Source organism: Puma concolor, chromosome B2 (genome assembly GCF_028749965.1).
Source record: "Puma concolor isolate L17-30 chromosome B2, mPumCon1.1.hap2, whole genome shotgun sequence".
Taxonomy (NCBI): domain Eukaryota; kingdom Metazoa; phylum Chordata; class Mammalia; order Carnivora; family Felidae; genus Puma; species Puma concolor.
Window position 1 is genome coordinate 22,662,175 of NC_141671.1, and position 18,430 is coordinate 22,680,604.

The 18,430-nt window shown below is 38.8% G+C and overlaps 1 protein-coding gene across 2 annotated transcripts in view; it reads left to right on the top strand.

Annotated features, from left to right (window-relative positions):
* The window catches only part of F13A1 (coagulation factor XIII A chain), a 165,198-nt gene that overhangs the window by 43,236 nt on the left and 103,532 nt on the right, over positions 1 to 18,430 (top strand). For both annotated transcript variants that reach the window (XM_025917200.2, XM_086706357.1), the window contains exon 4: positions 4,803 to 5,054. In XM_025917200.2, coding sequence (XP_025772985.1) covers positions 4,803 to 5,054 — 252 coding nt within the window. The remainder of the gene's footprint in view (positions 1 to 4,802; positions 5,055 to 18,430) is intronic.

An 18,430-nucleotide genomic window follows, 5' to 3' on the forward strand; every position in this document is an offset into this window, starting at 1 on the left:
ACTTTATTTATACAAATAGGCCATAAGCTACCTTTGACCTGTAGACCATCGCTTGCCAGCTCCTGATCAAGGCATGAATAAATGAAGATGACAGTGACCATAAATGATTTGGAAAATCACGAGTTAGGAGTGAGGGACAGGGTTCAGGTGATTCTTATATGATGATTCTGGAATTATTAAGGCTTTTTGGTCAATAATGAATGATGCTACTTTTTTTAATTGATTGTGAGAGTGAGCTGTATGTATTCCCCTGACAGAAAAATTACTCAGCTCAATGTATTTTACTCAGGAATGAACTGGCCTTTGAAAGTAGATTTGGGTTCTATAGGTTGACTGTCCATGAACCCAATCCTGGCTTCCTGCTCCTGGAGCAAAGGAAGGATCACTTATAGGAATAAGAAAGCCTGAGGCAATGGGGGAAAGTATAACAATAACTGCCATTTATTGAGCTGCCTTCCCCATCACAAACGATGACCACTGTTATCCCATTTTACAGAACAAATGAGAGACAACAAGTAAGTGCCATGATCACGCAGCCAGGGTCTAAGCCAGCTGCATTGCTCTCCTCTTGGCCACAACACTTCCCTCCACAAAAATAACTGGCTTTCCCTAGAACATTCACATTCCTTCACATGTGAAGAAGGAGGGTGGGAATCACCTCTTCTTCCTTCTAGCTTTACTTTCCAGTAGCGGTTATATTTAAACACAAACAATAAATGTCTCCTGAGCCACCCCCTACCGTGCGCCAAGCGTAAAGCTTTCACTATGTTGTAAAATCTATTTTTTTTTTCCATTTCCAGAACCGCAGAGACAAGGAGGTGGAGGCTCACAATTAAGCAATTGGCCCAAAGGGATGTCTATAGTGAATTGTGGTGTCAGAATCTGAACATAGTTCTCACCAGCTCCAAAGCATTTTCTACACATACAACTGCCGTACAGCTTAGTGATTAAACTCCCAGGCTCTAAAGCCAGACTGGTTGGGTTCAGATCTCAGCCCGCTACTTGCCAGCCACATCACTTGGACAGATTGCTTAATGGCCCTGTTTCTTGATTTGTCAAGTTAGGATGATGATCATAATTTCCTTCTCATAGTTTGATATAAGGAATAAAGCAGTAACAGGCATGTAATAAACAGCACAAGCATTGGCTTTTTCCATAGACTACAAGCTCTAAGAGCAAAGCAGTCTGTTTGGTTCACTGTTGTATTCCTAGTACTGAGAATAACGTCTAGCACATGGTAGGGGATATGGTTGCATGAATGAAAAATGTTCAAACAAATTAGTCTTTACATTAGGTCGTGACTGCATCCAAAGCCAGGAAGAATAAACATGGCTCCTCTTTTTCTTTACTTTTTTTTTATGCCATGAATTTGATAGGTAAAATTTAATATGAGTCTTAGGGCACCTGGGTGGCTCAGTGGGTTAAGCATCCAACTCTTGATTTCAGCTGGAGTCATGGTCTCGTGGTTCATGAGTTTGAGCCTTTCATTGTGCTCTGTGCTGACTGTGCATAGCCTGCTTGGGATTCTCTCTCTCTCTCTGTCCCTCCCCTACTCACATGCACTCTCTGTCTCTCTCAAAATAAAATAAACCTTAAAAAATTAATAGGAGTCTTCAAAATCATAATTTCAAGTGTAATAATGGAAATAGTGATCATCTTAGTTATTTCAATGTTCCTAACAGAAGTGGGTGTTAGTGCAAAGTTGAGGCTCACAGCACACAGTACATGGCTTCAGAGACATTCTCCTACTTCGTTGCTATACTCCTAAAGGAGCATTCTTATGTAATACATTTTAACGTTCCTTTTATCATTTTTGTTTGTTTGTTTGTTTGTTTTTACAAAACTTAAGTCTGTCATTGTCACATAGATTGTATCTCTGAACATTTATTTTTTATGAGCTTGTATGGTATTTGATACTGTGTATTCTAAATCCAAGCCAGTATTTAGTGACAACAGCTTCCAGGAGCCCCTGTAATGAATGAATTATGGTTCCACTTAGCTGGTGAAACTGTGTTTGATGTCTACTCTACAGTAGTGATGGGGTCTCCAGGGAGCAACAACGCCTTCAGAGAAAAGGGCAGCCTCAGCCTCCCCACCACCCCAGTTTGAGCAGGCACAAAGAGGAACCTACCCAGGAAATACAGAGATGGAGGTGCCTTTGGAACAAGCAGCTCTGGCAGGATTTATGAGCGGGATTCCCATAGACTAAGCTCCATATATTCCCAAGAACACCACCTCGACACTGTTACATCTTGGCAGCAAACCATGTTTAAGACTTTATTGAATTTATGATAATATCCATCCTGAGTGGTGATTAACTGATAACCCCTAACACATAGCAAAGCACTGGGGTTCTAATCTTTCTCCCTGGCTTGCACTGGGTAGAATATTATTTTCATTAAGATTAAGTATCTCACAAAATTACACTGCAATTAACTTATGCAACCTCCTCCTTAGAATGCTCTGTCTTTGACAATATGCCTACCAAAGAATCCTTTAAGACCTCAGTAACTGGAGAGGCCCAAATAAAGCGTTGGTTTTGTTCATTTTAATGTAGAATCCTCTGCATGTTTTCTATAAAGCAAAGTAAATAGGTTTTTCTCTTAAATATTCTTCTGCTTGCAATCAAAAAAAAATTACAGACTTAGTAGCCTGATTTGTATTTTTCTTCAAGTCATGAAGAATTAAATATCTAACAGATTTCGGAAAAGTTTGTAAATGAAAGATTTGCTCTAGTTTAAAATATCTATATGTTTGATTATCTTGTAAACTAAACTATAAATTAAACTATAAGCTAAAAAGCTAAAAAATGCTGTCACCTTCATGTTTTTCAGGAGCCCATGGTGAAATTTAGTTTTGAGGTTAACACCATGAAATAACAATTTGGTCTAAAATGACAGCAATAAAGAGAAATAACATTTATGCTGAGATAACTTATATATAAAGTGTGATGAGCCTCAAAATATGGTAAAATGTCCTGATGCTTAGTCTTCTATTTATTTTTTAATATAAAATTTATTGTCAAATTGGTTTCCATACAACACCCAGTGCTCATCCCAAAAGGTGCCCTCCTCAATACCCATCACCCACCCTCCCCTCCCTCCCACCCCCCATCTACCCTCAGTTTGTTCTCAGTTTTTAAGAGTCTCTTATGCTTTGGCTCTCTTCCTCTCTAACCTCTTTTTTTTTCCTTCCCCTCTCCCATGGACTTCTGTTAAGTTTCTCAGGATCTACATAAGAGTGAAAACATATGGTATCTGTCTTTCTCTGTATGACTTATTTCACTTAGCATAACACTCTCCAGTTCCATCCATGTTGCTACAAATGTCATATTTCATTCTTTCCCCTTGCCACGTAGTATTCCATTGTGTATATAAACCACAATTTCTTTATCCATTCATCAGTTGATGGACATTGAGGCTCTTTCCATAATTTGGCTATTGTTGAGAGTGCTGCTATAAACATTGGGGTACAAGTGCCCCTATGCATCAGCACTCCTGTATCCCTTGGGTAAATTCCTAGCAGTGCTATTGCTCTATTTTTAATTTTTTGAGGAACCTCCACACTGCTTTCCAGAGTGGCTGCATCAGTTTGCATTCCCACCAACAGTGCAAGAGGGTTCCTGTTTCTCCACATCGTCTCCAGCATCTATAGTCTCCTAATTTGTTCATTTTAGCCACTCTGACTGGCGTGAGGTGATATCTGAGTGTGGTTTTGATTTGTATTTCCCTGATGAGGAGAAACGTTGAGCATCTTTTCATGTGCCTGTTGGCCATCTGGATGTCTTCTTTAGAGAAGTGTCTGTTAATGTCTTCTGCCCATTTCTTCACTGGATTATTTGCTTTTTGGGTGTGGATTTTGGATACTAGCCCTTTGTCTGATATGTCATTTGCAAATATCTTTTCCCATTCCATTGGTTGCCTTTTAGTTTTGTTGATTGTTTCCTTTGCTGTGCAGAAGCTTTTTATCTTCATGAGGTCCCAATAGTTCATTTTTGCTTTTAATTCCCTTGCTTTTGGGGATCTTAGTTTTCTATTTAAGTAACAGCTGAGATTGGTTACGCATGAGAAATTATGGGCAAAGCATCATACATGCGTTATTTTATTTCATCCTTAGGTAATATTGTTCTCCTCATGTACCGATGAAGAAACAGAGAAGGAAATAGGGATTTGTAAAGGCCAAGTAATTTGGCAGAAATTGCCAGGGTAAGGAAGTAGCAGAGCCAAGAGTCAAATCTAGATAATTTGCCTCTGGAGCCTGAATTCTTGACCATGACATAAGCCTAAATCACTAATGAGACTGGCAATAAACACATGTTTCAGTTGAATGTGAAAATGGCTACATGTGCAACCTATAAATATAATCCTGTTATAAGTAATATAACAAATTGTATTCAGAATAAACCCAAAAACATTTGCCTATCTCCCTAAAATAGCAATTCTGACTTTTTAGAGGGCAGCATTTTAGGCAATGGTAACTTCACAGTACCCTATAAGCTCTGTTATGTTTTTGCATCCCAAATGACTATTGCTACATCTTATTTGAATTCATCAACTAGCCAACGAGCAAAAATTCCTGTAATTATCATTATTCTTTTTTTTTTTATCTAGACATGACAAATCAGAGCGTCAAAGAAGTTCAGAAAATCAACTAACATCACATAGCAACTTGGTAGCAGAAATGAAATTCATACCCAAGTCTTATGATTTCAAGTCTAATTAATTATTTTAGCCTTCAGCCATAAGATGACAGAGTCAGAACAAAAATGGTTTGTGAAATCATCTCAATGCTTCTTCCCACAGGTCGCTACCCTCAGGAGAACAAGGGAACCTACATCCCAGTTCCTGTCGTCTCACAGCTGCAGAAAGGCAAGTGGGGGGCCAAAGTTGTCATGAGAGAGGACAGGTCTGTCCGGCTGTCCATCCAGTCTTCTCCAGAGTGCATTGTGGGGAAATTCCGCATGTATGTTGCTGTCTGGACCCCCTACGGCGTTCTCCGCACCAGCCGAAACCCAGAAACAGACACATACATTCTCTTCAATCCTTGGTGTGAAGGTAAGGAAGGGGCAAGCATTTTTCTCATAAAAAAAAATAGTTCATATTTTTCCAGTATATCTCTTTTTGGAAGGATAGTAGAATTATTCTACAAGATATGTCCCTTTGCTATACACACAGTTTCGCATTGTTGAAAGACAGAAAAAACTATGAAATTGGTCCTTAATGTATATAAGGACAAAACCTGTGTATATGAAGTTAATGCTGCTACACATTTATTCCAGGACATAATTGAGGAATGCCTGAAGTTGCACAATTAGTTAAATTGTGGAGTGATGTGTCGATGGTGTCACTTCTGTGTATATGCTATTATTCTGTAAACAAAATAGGCTTATTGATCTTGACTTTCAAAACTCTTAGGATCTATATACTCTGGCTTCAGAAAAATAGGATAAAGTTGATCTTGCCTGTAGTAAAACTAACTTCTCTCTCTTCCTAATTTAAGAACAGAAAGCCTGAATGTTAAAAGAATCCCATAAATTTGTATATATGAAGAGTGGGTGCAGATTTCATAAGCCATAACTTTGGATGTACAAACATGTAACTTTAGTTTAATATAATACAACTTAATCTCTACTACTATTTGGAGTATTCCTTTCTGTCTGTTACAGAAGCTTAATCCAGTTATATTCAAATAAAATAGGTCAAAGTCCAAGGATTTCTCCCAATTCCATTTAAAAACTTAGTTACACACAGTATTTTCCCCCCATGACCATCTCTGCCCTTCTGTATCTGCCCCCTGCTTCATATTTGGTATGGAGCTGATTTTCAGTTCCAGAGGCAAAAGCAAACATTGCAACAGCATTAAGGGGAGAAAGTGCACTTTTAGATCTTAAGAAATAAGGTAATGAAACTTATAAAAGCTGATATAGGACAGATTATCACATTATCTTACTTCATGTGTATTGCTCTCTAATGTCTTCCCAAATAAGTCTACATTTTTTGCTGATTTTGAATGACCATTGTTTGTGAGAGTTGCATTTGGGTTGAGCTGCATTTACAGGTAGATAATAAGTGAACAGCAATGTTGTCTACTTGTATATAACATAAATCTGGATCCTACTGCCCTTTTCTTTGAATTCTCAGTTCAAGTGTCGTTGGCAGATGGCACTGAGCTAATCCTATACTCCCTGCTCACCACCCCCATCATCTTGTCCCTGATAATCCTATCTATGAGACAGATGTCCAAGGTTGATGGTAATAGGAGATGTTACTGGGGCCATGTGCCATTCAAAGGTGCACTCCTATTTACAGTAATCTAGTCAACCAGATATAAAACATTCTGTGATGGAGGGGATGCGGTGCTATTTACAGAGATGAGGGGAGTGAGGTTGTAGAGACAAACTAAGATTTTGAAAATGTTGAGTTGGACATAACTGTAGATGCCTGAGCAGAAATGGCAAGTATGTATTTCAATATGTGAATCTGAAGATGAGAATCAGAGATGCAAATCTGGGAGATGTAAATCTGAACATAGGGAGGAAATACAGGGAGGAAAGAAGATATAGCATCTAGCCCTACAGGACACCAGCATTTGGGGGGGTCTAATAGGCAAGGAATTAGCAAAGAAGACTGAAATGGAGGAGTATGTGGAAGATGGCCAATTGTAAAAAAAAATTGCATTTCAAAACTTCATATTTGTAAAACAAATAAACTAGGAATTTGATATTGACTTTCTTTGCATTACGAAAAGAAAATCATATAACTTCATGTAACTATCCAGCACCCTAAGGGGTTTATAAAATGATACGATTTACCCCAAATTTGGTATGTTTGCAGATTTTCTGGATTATACCACCTGTGTATCAGAGGGTACGTATTTACATGCATTTCAACTTATGTTGCCAGTTTTCCAGAGATAAAAAGGGTTAGTCATATGCCTGATGTATTGAGTTTATAGGAGAATTATTCAGGAGGTGTAGAGTCTAATAACTTTCTACTGCCTGATCACTGCCTTGGTCTTCAGTTGTATCCCTGGTGAGCAACTTCCGGTTTCCCTGTTCAGAAGGAGTCACCTAGTCCAGAGATAATGTAGCCCCAGAACTCGATGCTGCATTAGAGAAAAGGAGCAGAGGGACTTTCCCTAGGTATCACTGATTTGAGGCAGGTGAGAATAAAACTAGACAGATCAATTTGGAGGCTGTGACCCAGGACAAAGATGATGGATGGACTGGACTATGGTGGTGGCAGTGGAGATGAGGAGGAAAGGATGGGTTGGAGATCTACTTTAGATTTAGAACAGAAATTGCAGAAGGTTTATCATGAGAGGTGAAGGAAAGGGAGAAGTCCAGAATATCTCTAGGTGGCTGGTATATATGACCAGCTAGGTTGGTGGTGGTGCCATTTTCAGAGCTGGGAAGACTGAGGGAAGTGGAGAGGAAGATCTAAGGATGAAACTAGGAATTATATTTAGAAATGTTAATTTGGTGATATCTGTGGAATATCTAAGTGAAAACATCAAGTAGGCACTTGAATAAGTGAATCTAGAGCTCCAAGGAAATGAGTGAGGTTGGTATGTAAATATGGGCACTATCAGGAGCTAGCAGGGAAATTTAAAGAAAGAACAAACATGGATTTAGTATCATCCACAATTAGAGTCTAGACAAAGGAGAAGGAGACCAAGAAGGATTAGCCAGGGGGTTAAAGGAAATCAGAAGAGCCTGGTGTCACAGAGCCGGATGATTGATTAATTCAAGAAAACAGCAATTGGTTCTTTGGAATACAGCTGATGAGTTACATAGGATAAGGACAGAAAGTGGCCATACATTGTGGAAATATGGAAGTCGCTGGGGAACTTGGAAAGATTTCTTTACCACAGTGATGGGGACAGAAGCCAGAGAGATGGGTGCTGGCTACAGTATAATGGGAGGTAAGAAAGTGGAGATAACAGGTGTTGCCATTTTCTGCAAAACTCTCTGCAAAACAGAGGTGGGGTATGAAGGTCAATGAAGAATTGTTTTAAGCATAGAGTAGGCACAATTTTCTGGAGATGGAGACAAATCAGGAAAAGATGAGTTTACTGCCCAGAGAGAGGATAGTGGTCCACAACCTTGGCTGCATATTGGAATCACTTGAAGATGTCTCAGACCTCCTGGTTGGTTTGCACGTAGCATGGGCTTTAGGGTTTTTGGAAAAGTCTGCAAGTGATTTTTAATTTTTTTAAGTTTATTTTCTTATTTTGAGAAAGACTGAGAATGAGCATGAAGCGGGGAGGGTCAGAGAAAGAGAGGGGAAAAGAGAGAATTCCAAGAAGGCTCCATCCTGTCAGCACAGAGCACAATGTGGGGTTTGATCTCACAAACTATGAAATCATGACTTGGGCCGAAATCAAGAGTCGGATGCTTAATCAACTGAGCCACCCAGGTGCCCCTGCAGGTGATTTTTAAAGCCAAGGTTGAGAAGCACTGATTTAAGGAATGAAATCCTTGAATGGGTAGGAGCCAGGGATCAGGTGAAGAGCCCTTGATAGGTAGAGCTGTCCATCCTCCACTGTGACAAGAACAACGTGGAAGATGGGTGAAGTGTGCCACTTTTCTAGATTCAGTGGAAGGAGGATGAGGTTGTTCACATTTTGTGATTCTGTTTTTCCTGGCAATGTGAAAAGCAAAGTCATCTGCTGAGAACCAGAAGCAAGGAGGGGAGCATTGGAGGCTTGATAGAGAAGTTCTGAGAGTTTGGAGGTGGGAAGCAGGCTTATTCCAGGGACAAGACAGGTGGGTCCTCCCTGCTCCCCAGAACACAGGGAAAACCACCACAGTTGCCTTAGTTCCTTGGCCTGAAAATGTCCAAACATGTCTGCAAATTACTTGGGGATATCCTTGTTGGTATCTCCACCTCCCAGAATCTGATTTCTCCCGGTGCCAACATCTGTGCTGCCTCTGAAACATCAAAAAAGGTCACATAGAACATTTGTGTGTCTACACATTGGCTGCAGTTTGGTGTGGAGGATGAGAGGAGGGAAGACTGACTGCTTCTCAAACTTGGAGCTCATTGGAATGGCCTGGAGGGCGTGTCAAAGCATTTCTGCCCAGTACCCATAGATTGAGTATGTCTGGTGGGGCCTGAGAACTGCATTTCTAACCAATTCCCAAGGGATGCTCATGCTGCTGGGCAAGGACCACACTTAGAGAACCATGGGTTTACAGACCAATCACAAAACAGTAATGACAAAATGTAGGAGAGTGTACTTACTCCGGGTAAAATTTCACCAACTCCTCCCCAAACCCAATCCCAGTCTCTCCTCGCCTTACTGCCTCTTCTCTTTCCCCTCCCATTCCTCCTTGTTTCCAAATTCCTCTTGCATCCTCTCTTGGGACCAGATTGTCTTTCTTCTCTCATGCAGAGCGGTTCAGCAGGCTTTTTAAATTTTGTTGTTTGGGCTCCACCAACAATGAGACTTTTGGGGACTACACACTTTCCCAAGACCATTCCCTCCAGAAAAATTCTGGTGCCAGTTTTTAAAATAATACCCTTTTACATTCTTATATTACTACTCACAGAGGTCTCCAAGGGAATTTTTATGGAATGGGAGAAAGATGTCACCTCCTCACGTCACTCACTGGGTGGTTTTCCCAGCCTGGAAGCCGAGGCATAAAATCCAAAAAAGGAATCCAGTGATGCACCTCACGCACAACCAAATGCACTGTAACCTGACAACCAACCAGTTCTGTGCTTGCATGTGCTAATTCACAACAAGGGACTCACAGAAATATTGTCTGGTAATTGGGTAGTAGGTAAAAAGAGAGCCATTGCCTAAGTGGAAAAGATAAGAAAAGAGGAAGTCAGAAGTTGACAAAATAGAGCATGGTGAGCAAGATGCTGAAAACACAGCACATTTGATGTGGAAGTGACGTCCCAAGGTGGCTTGGGACACTGGGTTGAAAATTACAGGCACATACAGTACTTGCTGATAAAAGAATGTTCAGCTGGGTTCCTGGGGGCCTTTCAGCTTGCTTTGCATTCATAGGCAATTTATTCTCCTTAATCACTAAATCATTAATGGGGATCAATAGCAATACCACACTAGTGAGGGCAGGGGCGGATGCAGGGAGAGTTATTGGTCAGTTTTTGTTTTTTTTTTTAATTTAATAGTGGTAACCAGGCTTCAGATCCATTCCATGAGGGAACCCTTCTCCAGGCTGTTGGAGAGAAAACTGTACTCACAAAAGCAGCAGGAATGAGTTGGGCATTTATTGTGAACTCATCTTATTTTTCTAATTGCTCAAGAGTTCTGGATAATGGAATGTATTTCCTTATTTAAATTCAGGGTGTTCCAGATTGGTAGTCTAGCATTAGTGCCACATAGTGTGTTCTAAAAGATTTAGGTGTGCCATACCTGTTCTTAGTACTCAGGGTCCGTATTTGATTGCTCTGTTTGGTTGGACACCGATCATTTCCAGTGAGTCTTCCTTCTTTTAGTAACTTGTTTCTCCCCACATTCCCCACTGCTGATTTTCCCTTCCCTCATTCAACCTTGTATCCCAGCACCTAGCATAGTGCCTGGTACATACCTAATGTTTAATAAAAGTTTACTGTATTGATATAATAATTCTAACTAAATGCTTTTTTAGGTTCACTGAACCTACCATCAGATAAGTTGTAAATGTAATCTCACACCTTACCATCTTGAAGAAAGTCAAACACATATATGGTATGTGTGGGAGTGAATTTGTGGGCAAAGTGTATGTATATTTCTCTCTCTCTCTCTCTCTTAGCATCTGACACCAAATTAGCATCTGGTATTTCTGACCTTTTATTCAATATGACTTTTCTATTTTCCTTTAAACAAAGAAATCAATTAAATTTGGTGTAAAGATATCAATAAGTTTCTAATATCTGGATATGTTTAACACACAGTAAATAAATATGACCAGCTTCTCTTTTATTATGACATCCCTTTTTACACTATATACTTTGTAATTATACATGGTCTTTTAGACCCTTCAGTACAGAATGTAGTAATGGACCAGATCTGGTATTCCTGGAGTAAGAAAGAGCAACACCCCTTTATTTGGAGTCCCTTGTGCTCAGGGTCTCAGAGTTTATGCCCTCAGACTAGAGCCATTATCCATCAATCCACAAATATTGATGGTATATTTTTCTCCCCATGACAACAGAAGTACTCATGGGTAGCACAACAATATTAATTATTCATCCACAAATATTAAGGGTCAATGTTGAATTAGGCAGTGGGAATATGGCAGTGAAAAAGATGACAATCTTTGACCTTATAGAGCTTCCACAAAGATTTCACAAATGAATTACTAATAAACATGAATTACAATTGTGAAAAAATACCAAAATAAGTCATGGCACAACAAATCATATAATGGGGCACTTGGCCTAGTCGGAAAATGGGAAGAGACGGGTCAGTAGCTTATCTTTGTGCCCTCCCCAGCCTCTTCGATAGTATTTGCATCAAATAGCATCAGATAGTTGCTTAATTGACTCCTTATGAAGTTTTATTAAAGCTTATGTGAAAATTTTAAGCCTTTATTTATTCAAAACCTCTATTTAATAAAATAGCATACATCACTCTTGCAAGTGTCTGAAACATCGGAGGCTTATTCATCCTTTCTCCACCAAGTGAGTATTACTCGGTATGGCATTGTGGTCAGAAGGGAATTTGCAGTAGACATTTTTTATGATGACATTCAGATGACTCCAGAATCAAGGTCCAAAGGTGTTTATGAGATGCTTCTGGAAGGAGGAGAGTCGAGAGGGTCTAATCCAGAATCACAAACATCTGCCAGTCTTTCTGTGCATAGTTGTTTCTACTCTTCAAAGAACGCTCAAAGCCGGTATCTCTCTGCCTCATGTAGCAAAGAAAATAGGATTCTTCTCTCATTCAGCCCACCATGGTGCCAGGCACCAAGTTCATGCTCAATGAATGTGTGCTGAATTGAATTGATAACAACCACTCTGGGAATAAGGAAGAGAATTATGAGCCTCACATTTCAAGAGAGAAAATAGACTCTGGCGTTAGATAAATTTCTCAAGGTCCTGTAGAAAATTAGGAAACACGCTTGGGGCTAAAACTTGGATATTCTGATGTGGTCAGGATAAGCTCTTTTATTTTGAAAACCAGAACCATTGGTATCCCGTCTTGTGTAACAAGAAGTAAGTGCCAGCTGGGAAGCTTCTATGATTTTCAACACTGGAAAGTCCTGCTGTGAAAAATAAATAAATAAATAAATAAATAAATAAATAAATAAAAATAAAACCAGGTTGATAGCTATAAGATCAAACGACAGTTTTCTTTGCAAAAAATAAAAAAAAAAAAAAAAAAAAAGTAAGCATGCCAACAAGGACACAGACTCCCTTTGAGGATATATGCTAAGTAACAAAACTCTGACATTTTCTTTGTAGAACTGCTTTATGAATAATAGTCTATCTTCTGAAGATATTTAAGTACCCTGAAAAGTCCTTAACCAGCAAAACTAGCAAATTAGCACAAATCAAGTAAACTTCCCAAGCTGGTCTGAGCTGTAATGTAATGCAACATATTTGCAAGGAATGAAATGGACCCAATTGTTGAGGAACTACTTGCCTGTGTTTCATGAATTCTTTTTATTCCAGACTTAATGGGTACAAAGGCAGGCCTTGAAATTGTCTATATTGAATCATTTTAGGAAGACAGTGGCTTTGGAGCCTTCCCTGGGAAGAAAAACAAAAGCACAGGCTCTGGAAATGCTGTTCTTTCATGTGATTTACTATTTCCTGACGGGAAGTGATTCCTTAACATGCCTATAGAGTGCAGAGCCTGCTGGAGTTCACCACCCCTTCTGATCTACTTTGAGATGGAAAAGGTATCATGATGACACCAACCCAGAGTCACATTTGCTCTGCAGTTGAAGCCAGTCCCTTGAAGAGTGATTACCCTCACCCAATATGGCTTCCCTCCTCCTTCAGTGATGCTCAGCTTTTATAGAAAGAGGAGGCAAGTAAAAGTTATTCCTAATCCCCTCACTTAAAATTACTCTCTTCTCTAAAAAGGTGACACATTTTGCCCTTTTGAAGGGACTGAGCTATTATTTCTTCCGAAGGATCAGAAACAAAACCAAACTCTGATTTAAGCTGGTAGGTAGTCTTTTGGGAGAGAACTTGTTTGATAGCATTCCTGGCACTGTAGTTTTCTTTGATCCGTGAGTTCGCTTGGTGGAGCTTGACTTTAATGACTTTGGAAATGGGACTTGCTTAAACTTTAAAATAGCATGTAAATAAGCAAAAGGAAATTTTCAGCTCAGGCAGTGATGAATAGCCCTCCTTCTCCCAAAGAAGTTACACAGATACTAAAATCAATAGGCTTAGCATTCATTTTTACCTGTTTGTTATAAATTCCTACTTTCTTTGGGTATGGGGAGGTGAGTGGTAATTTCCAAGGGGGCCTGAAATCAGCCCTATAAATGAATACCAAAATTTCTCAGCCCACAGTATTTGTTTTTTTTTAATTGCTCCATTATTCCCATCAAAGGAATAGTAAAATAAATGAGATCATTCTTCTTTACTACTTGCTTCACATTAGTCACCCTGGAAAGTTATTTACAAAGCATGTTGAAGGTCTGTTCTGGTGGCAGAGCTATGGGTAAGGCAGATGGAGGTATCATGCCACATTCACCAATGACACCACGTGGAATCTTTCTTCTTGAGTTTTATTTGCCAGAGGTCGCTTAGGATCAAGAGGTTGTCAGTAAGTCCTTGGTGCTGCTGCTAACTCTATAAGCTATTTAGACCTACCTCCTCCTACCTGGGAGATATAGCTCCAATCCCTACACTTATATACAAACATACACACACACACACGTGCTTTCTAACAGTTCAAACTGATGGGTTTCTAGAATAGTGAGTTATTTGTCACTGTTTTTACTTTTAGTAGCATTCTCTATTTTACTAAGGTGGAGAACCAATTTTCACCCCAGGATCTGGTAAAACCTCCTATGCCTCTAAAGCATATTAAAATTTCTTTAAAAAAGTAAATATAACCCCCACACACACACAAAACCAACAACAGAAATCTCCAGAGACAAATGATTAAGTTTTTGTATTTTTGTTAGCCTATCAAACATAGGGAGTGTTTTGGAGTTTCCATGGTGATGTAATTTTTTTTTTATCCTAGCTTTGGACAACTATATTTTAAAGTGACAGATCTGAATAAAAACGGGGGAAAGAAAGCACCGCTTTCCACCTTCAATCTTCTTTTAAAATCATAAATAAATTTAAAATTAAAATCAAGGCTTCCCACTTGACTTCCTTGCCTTGCTGTGGATTCATGATTATGCCTTCCGGTTGTGAGGTGAGATTTAATTCACCTGCTGGAAGGAAAAGGGTAGCCTAATCTTGAGCTCAGAACTCCTCCTTATTCATAGTTTGCCATTTAAATTTATAAGTGCCCATCAATAATAACCCAAAGCCCAAAAGTAAATCCTTCACTTTCTTCTTCTCTCACTCTCTAAGCTCCAGATATCTGTCCCCACCTCTCAATCTTACAGGACATATTCATTGTGCCACATTCCCAGGCACTCTGTGCTGGGGATACAGAGACCTGATGCCTTGGACCCAAGAGTCACAGTCTACCTGGGAGACAGCTTAGTATTCCTGACTTCACTTCTTACCAGCACTATGGTCCTGGGAAAGATACTTTACTTACTCTTCCTTAGTTTCCTCACCTGAAAAATGATGCCTTCCTCTCAGAGACATTACGAGTTTTAATGAGTTCATTGGTTTCTATACCACACTCAGAAAGTTCCTAGCACATGGTAAATACTAAAAACATACATTTTCATTTAATAACTAAATCACAGAATAATCTCCATATGAATGGATGTTAACTACAGCATCCACAGGAAACTGAGCAAACAAGGCTTAATCTAGCTTGTGCTGGGAAGAAAAGGGTGCAGGGACATTTAAAGGAGGATAAAGTATGGTTATATGATGGTATTTAATAAGAAGAAAAATTGGTACTTGAAAGTTGATCTTAACCTCTTATTAAATAGGTTCACTTAAATGCAACATTTAAAACTAACCCTTTAAAAACTTTCTTAAATGTTTATTTTTGAAAGTGTGAGCAGGAGAGGGGCGGGAGGGGTGGTGGGGGGGTGGGGAGGGACAGAGGATCCAAAGCAGGCTCTGCACTGACAGCAGCAAGCCCAAAGTACAGCTTGAACTCACAAACCGCAAGATAATGACCTGAGCCGAAGTTGGATGCTCAAGCAACTTAGCCACCCAGGCACCCCAAACTTAAAAAAAAAAAATTTTTAGGTTTCAAAACTAACTCTTTTCTGATGATTAAAGCCTTATAGAAATTAAAATAATGAAAGCATAAAAGGAACTCAGAGATCTACATATCACAAACACTTTGGTGTATTTCCATGCATTTGATGCATTTTTGAGTGGATTTAACTTTAATTGACAATTAATTGAATACATTACCCTTTTCAAATAGATACATGTAGTCATATATATGGTAAAACATTAACTTTCCTTTTCACCTACTCTCTGATCCTTGAGAACCTCCACAGAAAACCCAACTTTAACTGTGTGTACTGTCTGGATACTTTGCTATAAGTATATATTTCTATAGAGCTTGGATTTTTCTAAAACACAAGTGGAATTGTTTGTGCATGTTACTCTATATTTTACTTCCTTGCATAATATATCTTGGAGAATTTTCTATATCAGTACATACATATTCTTTTTAAGAACCATTGGGTGTGGTTGTACCATAATTGATTTGGTCTCCTGCTTACAAATATTTAGATTGCTTCCTATTTTCACTATAGCATACCATGCTGTATTGAATGTTTCACACAGATGTTAAACAAATGTATTTCTGTAGAATAAATACATAGAAATGTCATTGCTTGGTCAAAATCAATTCACATTTTAAATTTGCCTAGATGGGGCGCTTGGGTGGCTCAGTCGGTTAAGCGGCCGACTTCGGCTCAGGTCATGATCTCGCGGTCTGTGAGTTCGAGTCCCGCATCAGGCTCTGTACTGACAGCTCAGAGCCTGGAGCCTGTTTCAGATTCTGTGTCTCCCTCTCTCTGACCCTCCCCCATTCATGCTCTGTCTCCCTCTGTCTCAAAAATAAATAAACGTTAAAAAAATTTAAAAAAAAATAAATTTGTCTAGATACAGCCAAATTACTCTTTAAAAAGACTGCTGTAGTTTATAATAAAACCCTAGTACAAGAGAATATCCTTGTCTTCATACCTTCATTGACACCAGGTGTTATCAATTGTTTTAATATTTGCTAATATTATAGGCAAAATATGGTATTACATTGACATCTCGTGGTTTAGTTCGTATATCTCTAATTATTAGTGAAGTTGAACTTTTTAAAATACATTTATTGATTGAGTATTGCATTTCTGGACCTGTTCATATCTGGGACAATTTAGGTGAGTTAAGGGATGGCAGGAAGAGATGTACATGAATCTTTTAAATCTATCGACAAATTTTCTATTAGTTCGAAAAAAGGTCTTACTGAAATTTTCTTCCCACAGGAATAGCCAGTTGTCAAAATATCATTTATTGATCAGATGTATCATTACCTGTTGATTTTAATGCCATGTTTATCATCTACTAAGATCTAATATACATCTAGCTCTATGCATATGTTTTTCTATTACTGTGTCAAAATCAGTTTTCATTATAACTTTGCTTTAGTAATCATAGTAATGCATAGTAATGCTATATATATATGTATGTATACACACACACACACACATATATATATATATATATATATATATATATATATATATATGACTGTTATATAAGAAAGAACCAGAAAGAGGCACCTGGGTGGCTCAGATGTTTAGCCATCCTACTCTTGGTTTTGGCTCAGGTCATGATCTCATGGTTTATGAGCCCTGCGTGGAGCTCCATACTGACAGAGCAGAGCCTGCTTGGGATTCTCATTCTCTCCCTGTCTCTCTGCCCCTCCCCCACTCGTGTACACACGTGTGCTCTCTCTGTCTCAAAATAAATAAAATCGACTTAAAAGAAAAAAAGATCGCAATAAGTTTTAAATGTAGACCAGAAAATGTCATTGGTCTATAACAACAAGCATTTTCTCTCATGGATCCGGGACTTGTCTGTGGTTGAGCTGGGCTGAACTGGCCAGCTCTGCTTCAGATGAGAATAGCCAGAAAGGTCCTACTCCTCACCACACAGCTATATAGATGTTCTGCTCCATATGTCCCTCATCCTTCTGTGACTAGTGGGCTTGCTAAGACAGTTTTTTTCTTATGATGATGGCAGAAATGCAAGAGCGTATGGTCAAGTGTGCAAGCACATTTCAAACCCCTGCCTGCATCACTTCGACTAACACCCTTTAGCCAAAGTAACCTCCAAGGTCCAAAGGGGGGTGTTCTAATGGCAGCTGAGTGGCTCAGTCGGCTAAGCGTCTGACTTCAGGTCAGGTCATGATCTCACTGTTCATGGGTTTGAGCCCCACATCAGGGTCTGTGATGACAGCTCAGACCCTGGAGCTTGCTTCAGATTTTGTGTCTTCCTCTCTTTCTGCCCTTCCCCAATACATACTCTGTCTCTCAAAAGTAAATAGATGTTAAAAAAATTAATATAAATAAATAAATAAATAAATAAATAAATAAATAAATAAATAAATATTTTAAAAAGGGAGATGTTCTACCTTTAGATAGGATGAGTGGTTACATGGCAAAGGGCATGGATACCGAAATGGATAAATTAGAGCCAAAGTGAGAAAAGTTCCTCAATATTTCTTCATTTTCAACATTTTACTTTTTGACTATTTTTTCACATTGCCTTTTTAGATGAACTTTTAAAATGCGGAATTGTCAAAAAATCTGAGTAGAATTTTGGTTGGGTTTTCATTCAGCTAATTTGAGTAGAATTTATATCTTTACAATATTGAATCTTTACAGGAATTAGAAACATTTTGAAATTTTTTTCTTATTTATTCAAGTTTTCTTTTATGCCCTCTGGCAAGGTTTGTTTTTATTATTAAAGTTTTCAAACAAGCTCAAAAATAGAAAGAATAGTACAGTAAATATCTATTTATATATCTCCCAGATTCAATGATTATCAAGATTTTGCCACATCTTAGGCTATCTCCTGATGTCATGTAACATTTCTGTAGCCCCTGTATTTTCTGTTAAGCAGTTAGCTTGATCTGAGACTCAATCAAATTTGTCTTAAAGAGAAACATTTTATTTTTGTGGCAGGGGCGGGGGTTGGGAAGGTAGAGCAAGAATACTATGTAAGTCATGCTGTATGCTTCTCAGGGCATCCATCCCATCAGGAGATACATAATGATTGGTTGTCACTTTTTTAGTGATATTTAGATTTATCAATAGGATTAGGTTTTGTCAATCTTATCCATCCATTATGAA